This window comes from Grammomys surdaster, unplaced genomic scaffold (assembly GCF_004785775.1).
Source record: "Grammomys surdaster isolate TR1022 unplaced genomic scaffold, NIH_TR_1.0 99, whole genome shotgun sequence".
Taxonomy (NCBI): Eukaryota; Metazoa; Chordata; class Mammalia; order Rodentia; family Muridae; genus Grammomys; species Grammomys surdaster.
Genome location: NW_021604578.1, coordinates 6,311,848 through 6,332,340, shown reverse-complemented (window position 1 = coordinate 6,332,340; position 20,493 = coordinate 6,311,848). Strand labels below are relative to the sequence as shown.

The window sequence follows — 20,493 nt, the reverse complement described above, 5'->3', positions numbered from 1 at the left end:
ATAAAATGAAATGAGAAATGTATCTTCTCCTATTGTTACAGGGATATAAAATTACTAAAATGTAAACAAATAATTGAGCTCTACAAAAATTAAGAATTTAATTAAAAGGTATCATTAAAAGAGAAAGGAGGAAAGATAAATGCAGAAGACAGTTAAAAACCATTTAACTGAAAAGACTTATATCTAAAATACTAGAGGACTCCAGCCTCTCTTTTTAGATTTGTTTATATTTTGAGGTAGGAGCACCTGCATGTGGAGGTCAGGGACAATCTTTACAAGTCCCTTCTTTCTTTCCACCAAGTGAATTCCAAGGAATGGAACGCAGGACATTAGATTTGGCAGCAAGCACACCTGTACCAACTTGAGCCAACCTGCCAGCCCCAAATATAGTTTGTTTTTCATTAAAAAAAAAAAGTGTATTTTATATGTGTTTTGCTTGAAATACACACACACACACACACACATCTAGGGAAGTTAGAATTGTTTATATGATTAATATTTACTTACACTAGGTATAAAATTAAGTTTTAAAGAGATTTTTTTTATTAATTCACTTCGAAACGGCAGTGAGACTACTACACATTAACTAACTTTGTGTGCATATGTATTCATGAGTTCAACAGTGCACATGAGCATGTGTGCCTGTAGAAAATAGAGGGCCACAGCCTTTGTGTTTCTCAAATCACCTTCCACCTACTTTTTTCAAGACCCGGCCTCTGACTGAACTGAACTTGATTCTGTTACTCTGGCTGACACGCAAGCCACAGAGATCCTCTTGGGCTGGGATCACAGACTACATTACTTCCTTGAGACAGGGTTTCTCACGTTAAATAACCAAGAGGTTAGTTAAGTTAGCAGCCAGCCAGCCAGCCAGCCCAACAATTCTTGTCTCTGTGCCCCACTGTGCTTACACAGCTATGCCCAACTTTTTATATATAGGTACTAGGGATTCGAAACTAGGTCCTCATTCTCCCACAGAAAGCTGTCTTATCCACTGGCCATGTCCTCAGCCCTAGAGGAATGATTTTTTTTTTAAACGGCTGGATTCCAGGTAAGAAGCAGAAAGAAATAACTTTTTTTTTAAACAGTACTTTGCTACTGCTAATGTAATAACGGACTGAGGCAAGCAAGTGTGAAACGCTAATCTAATGGGAGAGAAAACTAGTTTGACCGAGAGTCGTAGGGGTACTCCGGGTAATTCCAACGCTGCCTAACTTACATTGGGAGATCCTGAATCTGATTTTTTTTTTTTAAACTACAACTTGGAGATTAAATCTTTTCCTTCTGTAGCTATTTGCCTTCGAGGTTTAAAAACTCTTTCCTACACGTCTTCATCCTTGGCTCAACTAGTTCCTACCTTTTTGAAGACTACTTGGTTGTTTTGTGGGTGACAAGCCCCGCCTCTCAAAATAAAGCGGTACCTAGCCTGCTAAGCTAGGGTTACAGTGAAAGCGTGGCCTAAGGAAGTGTGGCCGCAGGAACTTACGCTGTCTACGGACAAGCACGAACACCAAGACCGTACTCCCCCCCCCCCAAAAAAAATCAACGTTTTATCCCTTCCCCACTTTTTTTTTTCTCAATCTCCTTCGCCTCTTGACTCTTGACTCCATTCAAACACTTTCTGTGCTCCTCGTCTGAGTCGTGTTTGCGTCACAGGCACTAAAAACAAGAAAGAAAAAAACAGCTCGGATGTCTTCCTTACCCGGCCTTGTCTGCAGACCCTGGTGGTCCCTTCCATTTCTCTTTCTCCTTTTCTTTGTCTTTCTTGGTTCCTGCTGCAGTGGTCGAATCATCCTCGAAAACGCTGAAAAGCTCATCCCCGAAAGCGTCCGCCATCTTTCGGAATACTGAGACTGAATCTCCCTCCTACCCAAGAGGCCCCGCGATCGTACCTACAGTGACGCCAAATAAGGACTCTACGGTGGCCCGCAGGGATCAAAAGAGAACGAGTCTTAGTGCCTGTGTAACTTTTCTCCTTCGAGTCTGGGTCTTGTCCCTTTTCTTTTTCGACCCTTGCGAGTCTGGCAGTTCAATGACTAAAAACTTAGCGACAAGTGGCGCACGGCAGCAGACGTGCCGCTCGATCCCGGGAGCCAAGAGGCGGAGTCTGATGAAACGGGCCAATTGAGCCGGAGCCCCAGCCGTGGAGCCCGGATGGAGGAGGCTGGGTGGAGGCGTGGGAGCCGGCAAACGTGAGGAGCTCTCAGGCTTCTGCTGTGCGGCAGCCGGGATCTGGACCGGGAGGACTACTCTCCTGCAGCTGAAACATGGGCGGCAAAAATAAGAAACACAAGGCGCCGGGAGCTGCGGCGATGCGAGCCGCGGTGTCTGCTTCCAGAGCCAAAAGTGCAGAGGCCGGAGCTGTTGGGGAAGCCCAGAGCAAGAAGCCGGTGGCCAGGCCGGCGCCCGCAGTCCCCACCGGCGCCCGGGAACCCCGAGTCAAGCAAGGTACGCCCTGGCCCAGTGCCCAGCCTTCTGCCCTCAGACCCTGCTCCTTGTCTAGCAAAGACTAGCAACAGCCGTGCTGATGAGATCCAAACTTAGTCATCTTCCACACCTGAGCAGCTAGCTGTCGGTGGAGTGGCCTTGTAGATCTGTCTAAGGGCTTTTGGATATTAAAGTTACGAAAGTAACTCTGTTACAGCATAGCATCGCCTTTCTAACTCATTCTTTTTCTCCTTCTAAGAACAAAGTCAGGGCATCTGCTGTTGCTCAGCAGGAATTCACTCAGAGCTGTCAGAACAGCTACTCCACTAGTTCAGAGAGTTGTAAGTGAAGTGCTTCTGGCTTGATGCAACTCCTGTCATACCTTCATGTCTTCTTCAGCATCTCTGCAGTATCCCTGTATGTTCCAGAAAAGTCAGTGTTTCCTAAGAATAACCACACTTTACACATTGGACACTGGATTAATTTACTGTAAAATTCCTGTGCTTCTTGCCAAAGCCTTGCATTTTGCTTACCCTGCAGATTGATTTGGTAACTTGAAGGTGATTAGTTCCGGCCACCCTTTCAACTAGTTTTAAAAACATCAAAATTATATGCTGCTTTGTTCTGTTTGCTCTGTTTGCTTGCAGTTCTTTTTGTGCTATGTCAACAAAAATTTGCAAGTATATGTGTTTATTGATACACAAATCCCAAGCATCTGACTGGTGATAACAAGACCAATAAAATGGAAACCTCACCTCCAGGGCAGCTTAGGAATCTAATTTACTTATCACACAAACGGGTGTGCTTTTATAGTCCTTAAGCTTCACGGGGCGGGGCCCGCCCCCCCCCCGCCCACTCAGCAGGGTATTTTTGTTTTGTTTTTTTAATGGTGAGGAATCATGAAGTGACAGTTGAGCTGAAATCAGAAGCTGTCTAGAAGTTAATCCTGTAAAGCATGGCAGAAATAACATTCCTAAGATCTTGAGTTAAGAAACAGTTTGGAGCATGGGGGGGGTGCAGGGGGGAATATGAGACTGGAGAAATAAATACTCCTAGAAAGTAATCCTTTCTAGGATTCTAGTAAATGCAAATTATTTCAGATATGACACATTTCATTTCCCCCTGAATATTCTTCAGCAGTCACCTGCAGACCAAGATGTTTTTCTTTTCCCACCTCTACTGAATTCTTTCAAGTTTCTGACAGTCATTTGTTGTAGTATTTGTCTTCCCTTTCCTCCAGTCCTAAGATGTTAACTTTTTGAAGCTGTTTGTCCTTGATAGTGTAGTTCCTTTTTACAGCTCTTGCTGGAGAGTTCCCTAGTGCCCTGACTTTTGTCTTTGCCATTGTATTGTCAATGACTCTCAGTCTTAGATGACTTCTGAATTGACAGTCCTTGTACTAGCTTTGTTCCTAAGCCCGAGACAGCCATTTCAACACTCTCTCTCTCTCTCTCTCTCTCTCTCTCTCTCTCTCTCTCTCTCTCTTTCTCTCTCTCTCTGTGTGTGTGTGTGTTTGCTCCTGTATATCCCAGATCAAAGTAGTTTTACAATGTATTTATTTTGCATATAGTACATATACACATGTACATGTAAGAGGACAACTTGTCAGAGCAGTTCTCTCCACCACCTGTGTTCTGGGGATCAAACTCTGGTCATTCAGCTTCATAGCAGACCTCTTTATAACCTGGGCCATCTCACCAGCCTTTCAAGTAATTTTGATGCTTTTGTTCTTGTTCAATCTGTGACCAAGCCGTGTATAATTTTAACATACCCTATGGCTTTTTGTGTGTTTTTCACATTCTTGTTTAGGTGTCCACATGAAATACCAGCAGAGCCTCTTAGTGGGTCCCCAGAGCTTTGCTCTTCTCTCCTCCAGTTAGTCCAACAAGACAACAAATTGATCTTTCGGAATCGCTGCTTTGATTGCTCACTTCCTCGTACCTCCATGGCATCCTATTGACCACACTAAAATCCAAACGGTTCAGCTAGCGAAGAAATCTGGAATCTTCTCTCATCACTTTTCAGCCAAAAAGAACTTTCTGCCTCATTGTGTCTATTTTTTTTTCCTTGAATAGATGTCATCTGTCCCTAAAACCATCTACTAAAATACTATACCACGCATTTCAGATATCAGTTTTTTTTTCTTCATTCTTCCCAGGCATCATAGTTCATGTGTCATGATTATTTCTGTCAATCTTTTTGATTGACAAGATAGTCAAGTCTTCCCTTAAATGAGAAATTATATATTTTATATAGCCTACAAAATTGTAGTATATAATCTATAATATATAATGTAAAATACATAATATATATAGTATGTGTGTATGTATATGGTATATAAAAGGTTATGTATTAACATCTCTGAAGTAACTAGTCTAATGCTGTTTTTTATTAAAAAAGAATTCTTGGATAAACAAAAAGGAGTCAAAAAAGGTATTAAAACCAGTAGATCAAAATGGGGGAGATCTTCCAAATTTGCACAATTTGCCAAACAAAACATTTTGGGAGAGACAGAAAATAGTGATTAAAAGTCGAATGGGATGAGCCTTCTGATTTGGTTTGGAGTAGCGATGGCTCTCTGTAGAAAACATTTAAGCTGCGATGAAGCAAGCAGCTATTAGAATTCCCGGAGACACTATTGAAGCAGAGGAAACACCACCGCCATTCCCAACAAATGTGTGGCAGGAACCGGGAAGTGGGGGCTAATGGTAGTGTTACACAGTGATCTAAACCACGCCAGCATGTGCACTTGCTCACGGTTCCGACCACTCAGACTGCCTTTCTTCACTCACCCTCTTAGCAGTCTGTGCCTTCTGCTCATAGACGATCCTGGTAATTAGTTCCTTGTGTTACTCCCTAGAAGATGAGAGCCATGGGTTGAGGTACTGGATGTTTTGAGTGTTTGTTTGTTGCTTGTTTCCCACCGGAGTCCCTGTCTGAATTTGTTTGGATCTTTTGGCTGATCAAAAGCAGATCAGAGCAAGCTCAACTGTCTCAGTGATAAGGGCTACATTGGCACCACTGGTGGATATGAAAAACAACACTACGTAAAAGAAACAGGTTCTAAAAAGTATTAAACCATATGAAACTGATTCTGGAACATGCTCTGTAGACCAGGCTGGCCTTAAACTCAGAGATCCACCTCTAATCCTCCCGAGAGCTGGGATTAAAGGTGTGCACCACCACTGCCTGGCTTCACTCAGTAGTATTTAATCGTTTGAAGTGGCTGCCCAAGCAGATGAGGGCTCCAGATATGTACGAGTCGGTACATAAACCCACGTGAGTCCAAGCCACAGCACCAAGAACCAAGAGATTTTCAAAAATGTAAACTGTTTTGTTTTGGAAAATCTATTTTGCTAAAGTTTTGTCTACATGAACATACGGTCTTATTCTTAATGACTAATGAATAAAATTGACTTTTTAATTCATATTATAATAAATCAATAGCTAACCTGATTCCTCAGTAATTTTTAAGAGCAATGGAGTCATTAGGTGGACCTGTTGATGGAAGCCTGTATTTCTTGGTACTCAGAGGCAAGGGGCTCACACGTTCAAGGCCAACCTGAACTAAATATGAGTTAAAGGTTATCCTAAACCATTTAATGAAAACCTTTCTCAGAGGCTGGCAGGATGGCTCAGCAGGTCAAGGCACCGGCTGCCAAACCTGAGTTTGATCATCAGACCTCACGAGGTAGAAGGAGAACACTAGCTCCTGCAAGCTGTCCTCTGCCTCCATGTGTGTGCTGTGTACGTTGTCTCAGGCACACTGGTCACGGTGGGAGAGCATGGCAGCAGGTAGGGAAAGCATGGGGTAGGAGCAGGAAGCTGACTGTGCACATTTCATGAAGCAAAGACTACGAAACCTCGGAGCCCACCCCCAGCTATGCACCTCCTCGAGCAAGCATCTATATCCTAAAGGTTCCATAATTTTCCCCAGACAGCACCACCATCTAGGAGATAGGTGTTCACATATGTGAGCCCATGGGAGACATTTCTCATCCAAACTACCAGTGTGTGATCGAAACAAGAAAACGTGAAGTTTGGAGGGTAGCATGTTCAGGGAGACAGAGGCCGAGTTGGAAGACCAAAATGGGAGTATGTATATGATCACATCTCACTGTATACGTGTGTGAAATTCTCAAGTTCAAAACAGGATGGGTGCTGACTTAAGTCCCAGAGAGGGACCACACACCCTAGACTTTTAGCCTCTGAAACTGCAGGAACACAGACAGTTCCCTAGTATGTAGCCATCGAGTGTGTAATTCGTTATGACAGTCTTACAAGCTCGTACAACATCCTGGTCTGAGGCCAAGGTGAAAAGATGACTCCCCTCCCTCACCTGTCTCTCCACTCAGCATCCTGTTTGGGGGACAAGAGTATTTTCTTATTAGATTTGACCATCTTCAGGAAACCTCCCAGGAAGTCTAGCTAGATGTCAATGATAAGAACCTCTCAGCCAGAGGCGATGGTAGTGGTGATGGCTGTAGCACACACCTTTAATCCCAGCACTGGGGAAGCAGAGGCAGGTGGATCTCTGAGTTAGAGATCAGCCTGGTCTACAGAGTGAGTTCCAGGACAGCCAGGACTACACAGAAATCCTGTCTCAAAAAAAAAAAAAAAAAGCTAACAAAAAGAATAAGAACATCTGATTAAGAAATATGAAATTGAAAGTATTTGATATCAAAGGTCTATAAAAAACTAGCCCCCCTTAAAGAGTGCTAATTGGTAAAAATATTTTGGGGGGGCTTGCGTAAATATTTTTGAGATCTTAAGTTCTTTGGTAAAGTTAAGGGGAAAGAACTAAAGTCAGAGATTTCCTATTTAGCAACCTTTAGAGAAAAATTAAGATGGTACAATGAATACTAATCATTAAATTTCCCATTTGTTGTCTATTATATACAGGTCCAAAAATTTATAGTTTTAATTCTGCAAATGATTCCGGTGGCTCTGCAAATCTGGACAAATCTATTTTGAAAGTGAGTAAGCAAGCTTTTGCTTCATTTCAGGAAATATTCTCACTAAAGTAAAACACAGAGGCTTGTCAGCAGTTAAGAGCACTTGCTGCTCTTAGGAGAACCCAGCATGTCTTTCTGGCACTTACATCAACTCAAGCAGCTCACAACTACCTGTGACTCCAAAGTCAGCGGGTCCAGTGCCTTCTGCTGGTCTCAGAGTAATCACATGTATGTGACATACACACACACACACACACACACACACACACTGACAAATGAATAAATGAATAAATCTCAATTAAAGTTATGCCTTTAAGTAAGAAAATTATAGGGTATTTAAATTTTTCATAGATAATACCCGAGCTACTAAGTAGATGTAAGTCAAACTCATGTTGAGAGCTTCTAAGAAATTGAGAAAAGTCTGGATAAAGCTTCCTTAGGTCCGTATGATGTCCTTCATAATTTACAAGTCAATTTCTTGGTGCTAATATTAACATTTAATGTACTTTCTGAGAGCATTGCCATGCTGGATTATAACTTTCTGTTTACATATCCTCCTGGACTCGACTAAATTCCTGAGGTATGTTTGTAGGTGCACTCGGCATCATTTTGTTAAGTAACAAAGGGAAGTTATTTTTTGTCGGTAAAACACTTGGGTTCTTTTCAGTTAAAAAGAGCTAAACAATAGAAGATAAATGGCTAGTTACTAAAATAAGAAGCAAAGTGGGAGTCAAAAGAGTGTGTGACCAGTGTCACTCGGTAGACGACTGTGACTTTACCTTGGCATGTCCTGTGTTAGTATCCAGTCTGTGAGCTGTTTGCTTGGGCTGCTTTACCTAAGGCAGATCTCAAGGTTCTGAACCTGAGGACACTAACTGGACAAGGCGGGGCGTGGTGCCCTTTGCCCTGGCTACACAAGAGTGATCTCAGACATGGGCCCTGGGAGGCGTTTATAAGATGGGTTTGTTCCCATGCTTTCTGTGATGTCGTTTCCATATCCCGTCTCTCCTTACATGTGTCGTAGTGATGTGGCCAAATGCACAGTAATCCAAAAAAGCAAGTTAATTACTGTATCTCCTTTTAGCTAAAATTTTGGGACTGGTTGGGAGGAATATAAAAAAACAAAACAAAACTATAATTTCCACATTTATTTTTTTGATAATTTAGTTTTTTTTTTTTTTTTTGGTTTTTCTCTGTGTAGCCCTGGCTGCCCTGGAACTCACTCTGTAAACCAGCAGGCTAGCCTTGAACTCAGAAATCCACCTGTCTCTGCCTCCCAAGTGCTGGGATTAAAGGCGTGTGCCACCACTGCCCGGCAATAATTTAGTTTCTAACAAACTTTCTCGACTTCAACAGGTGGTGATTAACAATAAACTAGAGCAAAGAATTATCGGAGTGATCAATGAGCATAAAAAGCAGAACAACGACAGGGGAGTGATTTCTGGAAGACTGTCTGCTAAAAAGTTACAGGTATTTCCCACCTCCACTTTCATCCCTGAGGCAGCTCCCTGTGCCCCGTCCTACAATACCCACTTTCCTGGGCTTTTGTTCCTGCTACCCAGAGGTGGGCATTAGAGCTAGGATCTTGTGCATTTACTGGGGACAATTTAGAGGCAGTTCTAAATATGGGATAACCTTCTATCGGAATCCCATGTAGATGGCTTCTAACTGCAAGTACAAGGAGAGACTTGATCGTGTGCACACACCAAGATAGTGGCATCCACTGTGAGTTACACTCCCAAGCTACGTCACTGGCTGCCTGTACGTTACACTGTGTTGCATTTTTGCTTACATGCTCTGACATGATAATCCCACAAGGTAAATGGAATCGATCTCTTCAAATGAAAGACTTGAGACTTGGGAGAATGGTAGATTACAGTATAGAGTTACTAAGTATCAGTTCTGCTCAGCTTGTTTGTTCGTTTGTTTGTTTTTCGAGACAGGATTTCTCTCTGTAGTCCTGGTTGTCCTGGAACTCACTCTGTAGACCAGGCTGGCCTCGAACTCAGAAATCCACCTGTCTCTGCCTCCCAAGTGCTGGGATTAAAGGCGTGCGCCACCACTGCTCCCGACTTCTGCTCAGCTTTTTAAATTTCATACTATAGAAGTACATTTAAATGTTTTATACAGAGAGATGTTTGCTAAAGCATTAAAGAAGAAAATTCTAAACATTTGCATGTAGAAAAGCTTATACTTAAATTATTATATATCTACCCAAAGATATATAACTATTAAAAGTCTATACACATACATACATATATATATAATACACACACACACAAATATATATTGGTGGGGATGGTCAAGACAGGGTTCCTCTGTTCCCTTGGCTGTCTTGGAACTCATTCTATAGACCAGACTGGCCTCTCATTTGCAGAGACCCACCTGTCTATGCTCACTGAGTGCTGAGATTCAAGGCAAGTATATGCCACCACCTCCTGGTAACTATTAAAATTATTAAGGAAAAGTTCATTTCTACTAATACTAAGTAGATGTAAATCAAACATGTTGAGATTTTGTGAGAAATTAAGGAATGGCTGGATAAGGCAGCTTTTAATAATCTGCTAGGCCTGGTGGTGCTTTAATGCCAGCACTGGGGAGGCAGAGGCAAATGGATCACTGAGTTTGATGCCAACCTCAGCTACTTAGCAAGTTCCAGGATAACCAGAGCTAAATAATAGAAAGATTCTGTCTCCACAAAAAACAAACAAACAAACAAACAAACAAACAAACAAAAAACTAGGGGGGAAAAAGCTTTATATAATGAGCATATTTACATTTTAACTACAAGGTGGGATTTCCCTACTTTCCCAGCCTTCTTCTCTTTCTTTTCCTCTTTCACTTTCTCTCTTTCTCTTTCTCTTTCTCTCTTTCTCTCTCACTTTGGGGGTGCTAGGAATTGAACCCAGAGTCTTTAGCAAGGTACAAAAAATACTCTTCAATGAGCAAACTCTCGGCACTCCACAAGAAATGTTTTTGAAATTATACTGTTCCCATTTCTGATTTAAAATGGATGAGAAAATGAGATTAGGAATTTGCAAAAGGATCAAATTAGGAAATGTAACTTATATTTCTCTTTGATAGGACTTATACATGGCTTTACAAGCATTTTCCTTTAAGACTAAGGATATTGAAGATGCTATGACCAATACACTCTTGCATGGAGGTGACCTTCATTCTGCCTTGGATTGGCTCTGCTTAAATCTTTCAGATGGTAAACAGTATTATGATTAATTATTTCCCTTTCTAAAACAGGCTATGTCTCCTGGAGTTTTGTTAATAATTATGGCTGCCCTTGCATAAATAATAACTCAGCAGAAGGATGTGGTTGTAATCCTTGGTAAGGGCCTGAAGCTCAGAAAGCTTTTGTAATTAATGGTAGATACAGCTACAAAGCCAAACGAGATAAGCTAATCTCTTTTTAAAGAAAGTTTAGAAGCTTAACTAGTGAGGTAAAATGAATAGCAACTAGAAGTAGGGTAGCTGTCGTCTGACGAAGGTACATACTTCTAGTTTGATGTGTAAAATTTGATTTCCCCTAGGATTTCTCTTAGAAGATAAGGGCTGGATGGAATTAGATGCTCTAGATCGTGACAGGGCCTGTGTATATGCTTAAGTATTTGTGTGGTTGGTATATCACATGCATATTTATCTTCAACACATTTTGTTTTAAGATGCACTTCCTGAAGGATTCAGTCAAGAATTTGAAGAGCAACAACCTAAAAGCAGGCCGAAATTCCAGTCTGTACAAATACAGGCTGCTCTTTCACCTCCACTGCAGACGAGAACCAAAGGACAGGAGGAAGACCCTAAAGTTAAGGTAATTTAAAAAATGAATATTGGAAGGGTTGGAGAGATAACTCAGTGGTTATGAAGCCTTGCAGGTTTTTTTTGTTTTTGTTTTGTTTTGTTGTTGTTGTTGTTGTTGTTGTTGTTGTTTTTTGTTTTTTCAAGACAGGGTTTCTCTGTGTAGACCTGGCTGTCCTGGAACTCACTCTGTAAACCAGGCTGGCCTCGAACTCAGAAATCCGCCTGCCTCTGCCTCCCAAGTGCTGGGATTAACGGCGTGCACCACCACCACCCGGCTGACTTGCAGTTTTTTTAGAGGACCTGAGTTCTGTGCCCAGCATCTATATCAGGCAGTTCACAACTACCTGTAACTCCAGCACCAGAGAATCCAATAGCCTCTTCTACTATCCACAGGCACCAACACACACGTAGCAAGTACTCACAAGCACGCATACACATAGGCTGGGATTGGGAACATAAAACCTAGAATTCTATCACTTGTAAAGCAAAGGGAGGTGGATCCCTACGGTAAGGCTGGCTTGGCTACTGAGACCCTGTCTCAACATAGAGAGAGTGCATCTTAGTTATGGTTTTTATTGCTGCAAAGAGACACTGTGATCACACCAAGCTTTATAAAGGAAAACATTTAATCAATCCTGGCTTACAGGTTCAAAGGTTTAGTCCATCATTGTCATGGCAAGAAGCCTGGCAGCATGCAGGCAGACATAAGCTGAGAGTTCTACATCTGGATCTGCAGGCAGCAGGAAGAGAGAGTGACACTGGACTTGTCTTGAGCTTCTGAAACCTCAAAGCCCACCTCCAATGACACACTTCCTCCAACAAAGTCACATGTAACTTCAACAAGGCCATACTTCCTAATAGTGACACTCCCTGTGACCAAGCATGCAACTATATGAACCTATGGGGGGCATTTTCCCATTCAAATCAACACAGAAAGGAGAAAAGGAAGGAAGGAAGGAAGGGAGGGAGGGAGGGAGGGAGGGAGGGAGGGAGGGAGGGAGGGAGGGAGAACTAAAATAAATCAGCATAAGGCACATGTAGTTCATAAGAATGTAACTATTAGGTTTAAATAGCATTTTTACTTCTTAAAATAATGGAATGGGTTTCCAGTCTGTTCTATTACTGTCTCTCTCTCCTTTTATTTTTACAAATGACCCCAGTAGGTAGCAGCTTCAATCAGGTTCCTTGTTCTCTGTGCTTCTGTAGTCTGGACTAGGGTCAGCTGAAAGTTCGTCTGTTCTAGGAGTATGTTGGGGCATTCAGAATAGCTCCTTTGCTGTGTGACTAGTGCTTCTCCCAGAGACTAGCCAGCCATCCCTTTTTCTGCATCGTCTCTTCATGTAACTGGGTGGGTTCGCTCTTTCCACATGATTGGCTTGGTTTGCTCTCTCCTTGTGACTGGTTGGGTTTGGTCACATGTGGTGGCCGAATAAGCTAGTGCAGTATTTGGCATATTGCCTTTGCATATCCTCTCGTATGCTTCAAGTCATCTAGATTATTTGTAATTCCAAGAATAATGTGAATGCGACATATGTAGTTGTTATACTGTATTGTTTGGAAATTAATAGCAAGAAAAAAGTCTCACCTTTAGTATTGATACAACTTTATCCTAACTATTCAGTATCTGAGATCGGTTGAGTCCACCAATGCAGGAGGTACATGTATAGAAGTCCAGCTGTCTTTCAAGGTTAATGAGCCTGTGTGTACACATTCTTAGTAAGTTCCTGCTTTAATCATGCTTGATAACATCATATTGGTTGAAGCAAGTCACATGGCCAAGCCCAAGGTCTCTGTGTAAGAGAATTACAGGAGGACATAAACATTGGGACACTGGGACGTGTGGTTCGTTAGGGCATTTCTCTTAAGAACTCTACATATTATCAGATGTCTGGGGAGGTGTCATCCCTGTTTTAAAATAAAAATACTGTTTTCAGCAACAACACTAGTTTTCAAGGGTGCTACTTTAATTCCTTTTTAGTCTATAAAGTAGTAAACTGAGTAGAAACATAAAGGCAGACATGCTTTTCTAGTTTATTTCCTTAGTGTGTGGTAGGGACCAGCTATGTATCCTAGTCTGACCCACAGCTCACCGTCCTGCTTCCTCAAGCTCCCTGGGGGTGGGGCTATAAGCAAGCACATTCTTTGTTTTTTTGTAAATCTACACTTCTTTTAGGCTGTTCAGGTTTTTTGTCCTTTGCTACATAGCATATAACATGACTTTTATCTTTTGTTGTTGTTTTTGTTTTATTTGTATGTTTTTCAAGACAGGGTTTTTCTGTATAGTTCTGGTTGTCCTGGAACTCAGAGATGATCTCTGCCTCCCGAGTGCTAGGATGCATTAAAGGCATGTGCCACCATCGCCTGGTGACTTTTGCCATGTTTATGTCTGCTGTTCTGTACTATGACAAACTTAGAAAAGAAGAACTTAATGGTTTTAGTATTTTTTTTCTAACTCAATCTATCAGATATTTGTTTTTTCTTCTTAGCCAAAAAAGGAAGAAAAAACCATGGAAGTAAATATGAAAGAGTGGATTTTGAGATACGCTGAGCAGCAGAACGAAGAGGAAAAGCTCGAGGGCTCTAAAGGCTTAGAGGAGGAAGACAAGTTTGACCCTGTGAGTAGAACTCTGAATCGGGACTCCAGCATCCTGGTGTTACCAGGCACAAGGTTTTACCTTATTTGGTCTTTGTTTTTCTCACTTGTAAATTGAAGAAATAGCTCTTGGAAATGAAGTTAAAAGTAACAGAATAACATACAGGTAAAAAGTTGGCACACAGTAACTAGTAAGTGTTAATTACATTTCTCCCATGTTTAAAGAAATAATGAAATGTTTTAACATGACTGTTATAGGTAAATAGTTTGTTAAACTCTTTGAGCAACAGAAGAAAGGCAAAACATATTCTCATACAGAAGAAGCCACTGGTCAGGGTAGAAAAATAGGTATCTGCAGACAAAATAAAAACTTGAGGCTGAATGTGTTAATCTGCTCTCTACTACCGACAAAATTGCAAAGGGGTCAACTTTAAAACGTTTAAAATGCTTATTTTGGCTCCCAGCTTCAGAGGGTTTATCTGGCTGCATTACTTCAGGGCCTGTAGTAAGGCAGGTAATGTAATGGTGGGTGGAGGAGCTGTTCACCTCATGGTGGAGAGAAAGCAAAGAGACTAGGGTCTCAGTGTCCCTCTAATAGCACACTCTTGTTTATGTAATGTCCAACAGCCCTGTCTCTGACAGCTCTACCACCAGAGACCAGTGACTAAGCCTTTAGCCTATGGGTCTTTGGAACACATTTAAGATTCCAAACATTAACAGTGAAAAAGTCAAGTTCCAAGAAGAAAATGCAGCAGACAAGAAAGTGTCTGTAATTATATGAAGAACTTTTTAAAAATAGATACCTCAGAAAAATAATGCGAGAGGCCAATGAACACCTAAAATAATTCAAAGTTACTGAAATAGAAAACTATTATGAGACACCACTATGCATTAACCAAAATGTAAAGACCCATAGACTCAAGGTTAAGGGAGGGTGTGGAGTGCAGTGGGGTCTGTGGCTTCGTGTCATAAAGTTAGACACACATTCACTGTCCTACGAATTCTTTCTCAGGGGAAGGGTAAACAACATCGGCTCACTCTAGCTAACGTCTCCTCTTAGTCTACTTTCTATTACATGGGAAACTCCATGACCAAACCAACTCGGGCAGGAAAGGCTTACTCCAGTTCACAATCCATCACGAAGGAAACTCAAGGCAGGGGCTCAGGCTGGGCAGGAACCTGCAGGTGGGAGCGGAAGCAGAAGCCATGGAGGAGCAAGGGGCCAGGGCGCCATTTCCAGGTCCAAGGACCTAACAATTCTATATACAGATATTGACTTAAGAAACCACTTATGATTGCAAACAACTGTAAACTACTCAACTTGATCTAAACTGTCAAGTGCTTTTTGCAATCACCTGCCTTCAAGCTTGTACTGGCTTTTTATTATTCAGCTCTCAAATATGTTTTCTGGCAATAAAGGTTGACTAGTTTCAAGTGAACCCAGCTGTTTCCTCCCATGTACCATGCCCTCGATCTCTATGAGTAGCCATGTGTTTTGTAACACCCAAGGGTGCCTTGCACGGTTGTACTTCGGTGCCTGTGCTCACATTATTTTTACTAGTCTGAACCACATTCTTTGCCCATCTAGACTCTTGTATCCCTTAAATTTCACTTCTTGTTATTTAACTTCTTGTTATCATAGTTACTCAATGATAGTCACTCCTGTAGACTAAAACTGGAAAGGAAGGCAGCTGTTTTAAAGCAAGAGTCGGCAGAAGTCAGTGGCTTCTTTATCATGAAGGATAGGGAACATTTCTTCAAAGAAATTACACAAATGGCTGATAAATCATGATAAGATATTCCACATCATTAATTTCCAGGGGAATGCAAATCAAACCGTGGCAAGATGCCTTCTGGCTCTGGGGCATAGCTGCTTCCAAAGCACACAGAACTGCTAGAATGTGGGAGTGGGGACCTGGTGACTGTAGAGGAGTGTAAATGCAGCCATGGTGGAAATGACAGGTCCTTAAAAGACTAAAAGTACAGTTACCATGTGTATTAATCAGGGTTCTCTAAAGGAACAGATCTATAAAATGAGTGTGTGTGTGTGTGTGTGTGTGTGTGTGTGTGTGTGTGTGTGTATGAAAAGGGGATTTATTACACTACCTTACTCTGTGTGGTCCAGGTAGTCCAACGATGGCAGTTTCCCAACAGAAAGGCTGAGAATCCAGTACTTGTTCACTCCCTAGGCTGCATGTCTCTGCAGCCCCAGTCTGGTGCCAAAGTCTGGGAGGATTCCAGAGGAGCTGCTGATTTCCAGTCTGTCAGAATCCTGAAGGAGCTACATTGTGTCCTGGGCATAGCAACAGGGTAGACAGATCTGCCTGCAAGAATGAGACTGAGTAGGCAAAAAGCAGCTTCCTTCTTCCATGTCCTTTTGTGTGGGCTGCCACCGTATGGCCAGATTTAGGGGGAGGCCAGTCTTCCTTCTTTAAATAATCTGATTAAGAAAATCCCTCATGGGGCTCGGCAGTTAAGGGCACCTAACTCTTATTCTTGCTCTTCCAGAGGATCTAGCTTCAATTCCCAGCATCTTCATGGCAGCTCATAACTGTGTATAATTCCAATTCCAGGGGATCTAACCCCTCACACAGACATGCATGCAGGCAAACACCAACGCACATAAAAGTAAAAGAAATCATTTTTTAAAATACTACAGTTTTTTAAAAAAAGAAGAAAATTCTTCATAGGAACGCTCATCTGCTTGGGTTTGGTTGATTCCAGATGCTGTTGGCAATCAGGATTAGTCATCCCACCATAGGACCAACAATTCCCCTTCTGGACATATACTTCCAAGACTTGAAGTCAGGGTCTGGGAAAATGTATCTGTACACTCTAGTCATAGCAGTCTCTAAAATGTAGATGCAATCTTGTCAAGCAAAGGACAAGTCAGAAAGTAAAGAGTGTGTAAAAACGGAAGGAATTTCCTGCCACATGGAATAACTCTGTTGGAGCTTGAGGACCTTGTGCTAGTAAGCTAAGCCAGTCATAAAAATCAAATCCTATATAACTTCACATACACTAGGTACTAGTCAAAATCATAGAAATGGAAAGTTGAGGAGTGTTTTCTGGGGGCTGCTGGAGACTGAATTGGGCTGTTACTACGCACTGTGTGTAGTGCTCCACTTCTGCAGCATATAAAGTTAACTGGGCTGTGATGGGGTAGGCTACACAGTGACATCAGTGTACTACGCAGCACTGAAGAGAAAAACAAAATGGAGGGATGGTTGTATTATGTCCTACAGAGAAAAGCGAGAGGATTGGAATGAATGGGTCAATCTGAGGCAGAGTCGGCCTCCAGCTGTTACTCCACTTTGACATGAGTCTCCACACAGAACAGACCCAGAACAGGTAGCTGAGGTGTTCTGCTGTGGTGATAACCGTTATATTCCACACAGCACCAGCCTGTGCCTCTCCACGTGCTACTGTGCTTCCGGTCTGCTGCCCTCTCTTAACCTGGGAGACGGTAGTCAGCGGAGCTGAGCTCTTTACTCTGTAGCAGTTGCTAGTAGAGTTAGAGCCTGTGTTTTCTGAGTTTTCCTCCATCCTTTTATATGTCTTGTATTTGTTTTATTTCTCTCTGGAAAGTTCTAGAAGTAGATGTGCTTGGTCTAAGGGCCATATGCTTTGACACAAGGTAGTGGTCATATAAACTGTTCTTAGATTTTTTTTTTTTAATTTTCATCATTTTACTTGGAAAAGAACCAAAGGTACTTGAACCTTGCAGCCAGACTTCTAGACGCAAAGGAGCAAGCAGCTGCCTTCAAACTAGAAAAAAACAAGCAAGGCCAAAAAGAGGCTCAAGAGAAAATCAGAAAGTTTCAAAGAGGTAAAAACCCTTTCACATGTTTACTTGTAGAATCATAATTCTGTGTCTGTACTTTCCTAACAGTTTAGACTTAAGACTGGTTAACTTTTTAATATAGCAAGCCAAATGTCAAGTGCTGTTGGTTTTGTGGACTTTACAGTCTCTGCTGCACAACCTTCCAAGTGTTTCAACATAAAGGAGCCATATCAGTTTTAAAAAATAAAAGATTGTGTTGTAATCAAACACTAACCAATATATTCCATGTAATTTTCAGGTCACCAAATACTTGTTTTGCATATGTGTCTGGTCTACTCGTGTGTGACAATGCATTTCCATGTGTGTACATGTGGAAGCCAAATGCCAATGTCTGTCTTTCTTTGTGTTTGCATTTTTGGTGTTTTTTGTTGGTGGTGGTGATGGTGGTGTTTTTGTTGTTGTTTTGTTTTGAGATGGAGTTTCTCTATGTTGCTTTGGCTGTCCTGAAACTGTGTAGGCCAGGCAGCCTCAAACTCACAAAGACTCACCTGCCTGTGTCTCCCAAGTGCTGCTGGGATTAAAGGCATGTACCACAGTGCCCAGCTCAGACTTATGTTTTGAGACATAATCTCAAAAATCAAAAGCTGACTTTTGTTTTATCCAGACTGACTGGCAACAAGCCCCTGTGACCGACCCACCTGCCCCACGCACCTCTCCTGAGCTCTAGGGTTGCAGATACATGCAGTTGGCAGCTACCAGTTATGTGGGCACTGGGGATCTGAGGTCAGATCCCTTTAGCCACTGGCTATCTCCCTAGCACGTCTTTTTTTTTTTTTTTTTTTAATCATTGTAAACTGTAAACTGCTAGCTCACAGAGGATACAGAAAAGGCAGCAGGGTGGATTTTGCTGTGTAGGTCATTGTTTGCTGATCCTAGAGTCATAACGTAAAATGCTATTTCCATTCAAGAAAGCAATGCAAATGATCTTATGTGTATGTTTTTCTAATGAAAGTGTTTATTTTTTTTAGTCTATAATTACTAATTCTTTTTAGTATACATTATGAAAGTTAGTAAATTGCACTTGGTGTCTAGCATAGATTCCAAGTAAGAATTACTAAGTAACTGGTTATAAAGGAAAAAGAAGACATGCTTTTAAACTATGTTTGCAAAATATAAAGCATGAAAAGAAAATAATATAAAACCAAACATTTTTTTCTTGGTAGAAATGGAAACTTTAGAAGATCATCCAGTATTCAACCCAGCCATAAAGATTTCACATCAGCAAAATGAGAGGAAAAAGCTGCCTGTAGCCACAGAAGGTGAAAGTGCTTTAAACTTTAATTTATTTGAAAAATCTGCAGCTGCTCCTGAAGAAGAGAAAGGTAAGATTGGAACAGGACTGTCGCTTTGCATTTTGGGAAACTTCTTCAGCTGACAGTAGAACTGTGCTTTCAGGGGGTTTCTCTGACGTAACAATAGTATATGGCTCACTTGGAGCAGTTTGTCTTGACAGAGACGTTAGCCAAGCCATCTCTCTCTGGTTTATTCTCCAAACTCGACAGCTAGGTTTTAACTGTCAGCTTAACACTACCTACAATCACGTGGGTGGGTTTGTTTCAGATTTGTGCAAGTCAGTGTCAAGGGGGCCAGAAGGGTGTTGGACACTCTAGAACTGGAGTTACAAGCAGCTGTGAGCTGCTTCACATGGGTTCTGGAAACCAAACTCAGGTCCTCTGCAAGAGCAGGATATGCCCTTAACACAGGAGCTCTCTCTCTCTCCAGCCCCTGAAAAAAGCAGTCTTGTCTTTATCAGACTTGTATTTGGGCATGTCTGTGAGGGGTTCTCTTCACTGATAACTGATTTGGGAGGGCCTGGCCCACTGTGAGGGCACCATTCTCTGACAGGCGGTCCGTGGCTGTGTGAGAAAGCTAGCTAAGCATGAGGCAGAGGTGAGCCAGCAAGCATCCTCCAGGGTTTCTGCTGCATTTCCTTGGATGTGAGAAAATTCCTGCCCTGACTTCTCTCAGTGATGGTCTATGACCTGAAAACTGTAAGCCAAATAACCCTTTCTTCAAAAGTTGTCTTTAATCAGAGTGCTTTTTAACAACAGAAAGCAAACTAGGACATTGTCTTTCTGGAAAATATGAATAAGAGTTTATGTAAATGCAAGTTCTCTGTTTAAACCTTCTTTATTTGTTGCTTCTGTGTTTTTTAATCTTGGAGATCAAACCCAGGGTCTCACACACCGAGGCAGGTGATCTGTGGGAGCTGTGTCCCCAGCTTCTCCAGTGAAGCACCTTTAGTTACAAGCCCAAAGCCTTTCATTACAGTTGGGACCTCTCGCATTCGGATTCTCTTGTATTGTTCCACTTGGTTTCCCAGTGTTAGAGCCACTCGAGTCCTTACAGCATCTGTCCTTTGACAGCTCCATTCCTTTGCCCAGCTTGCTGCCCCTAGTGACAAGACACAACTCAGACAGTACTGCTTCCTGACTCTCTAAGTCCTCCATGACCCTGAGATGTGAGATCAGACATTTCTGTGTATTGCTGCACGTACTAGTTGTATTCTTTGCATGTTTATCAGATTATATGACAGGCCACACCTGTATTAAATGATAGGCTTTTTAAATTATTCACTCATTCAGTAGTATTTATTGAATCATTGTTGTGCGATAAAAGGAGTTATGTGAACAAATAACCCAATCTCTCTTATGTGCATAATCAAAGTATGGAATGTGAGCACAGAGACTTTTAAATCATGATTTGTGCTTTCAGAGAAAGCTTTCCATAACAGAGTATGCCTGGAGAAGTGGCTCAGCAGCTACAGGCACATACTGCTCTTGTAGAGGACCCGAGTTGTTACCAGCACACGCTTTGGGGGGGCTTGGAAGAACCTGTAACTATGGCTCCAAGGGATCTGACAT

At 41.9% G+C, this 20,493-nt stretch overlaps 2 protein-coding genes across 2 annotated transcripts in view; one reads left to right on the top strand and one right to left on the bottom strand.

Moving 5' to 3' along the window:
* Window positions 1-2,080, bottom strand: part of Mtrex (Mtr4 exosome RNA helicase) — a 59,214-nt gene extending 57,134 nt beyond the window's left edge. Inside the window, exon 1 of the mRNA XM_028784341.1 lies at window positions 1,703-2,080. Within this exon, the coding sequence (XP_028640174.1) occupies window positions 1,703-1,836 (134 nt within the window). The 5' untranslated portion in view covers window positions 1,837-2,080. The remainder of the gene's footprint in view (window positions 1-1,702) is intronic.
* Window positions 1,953-20,493, top strand: part of Dhx29 (DExH-box helicase 29) — a 45,394-nt gene continuing 26,853 nt past the window's right edge. Inside the window, exons 1-8 of the mRNA XM_028784335.1 lie at window positions 1,953-2,448; window positions 7,330-7,403; window positions 8,739-8,852; window positions 10,467-10,596; window positions 11,057-11,202; window positions 13,679-13,807; window positions 17,488-17,614; window positions 18,793-18,951. Of these exons, the coding sequence (XP_028640168.1) occupies window positions 2,268-2,448; window positions 7,330-7,403; window positions 8,739-8,852; window positions 10,467-10,596; window positions 11,057-11,202; window positions 13,679-13,807; window positions 17,488-17,614; window positions 18,793-18,951 (1,060 nt within the window). The 5' untranslated portion in view covers window positions 1,953-2,267. The remainder of the gene's footprint in view (window positions 2,449-7,329; window positions 7,404-8,738; window positions 8,853-10,466; window positions 10,597-11,056; window positions 11,203-13,678; window positions 13,808-17,487; window positions 17,615-18,792; window positions 18,952-20,493) is intronic.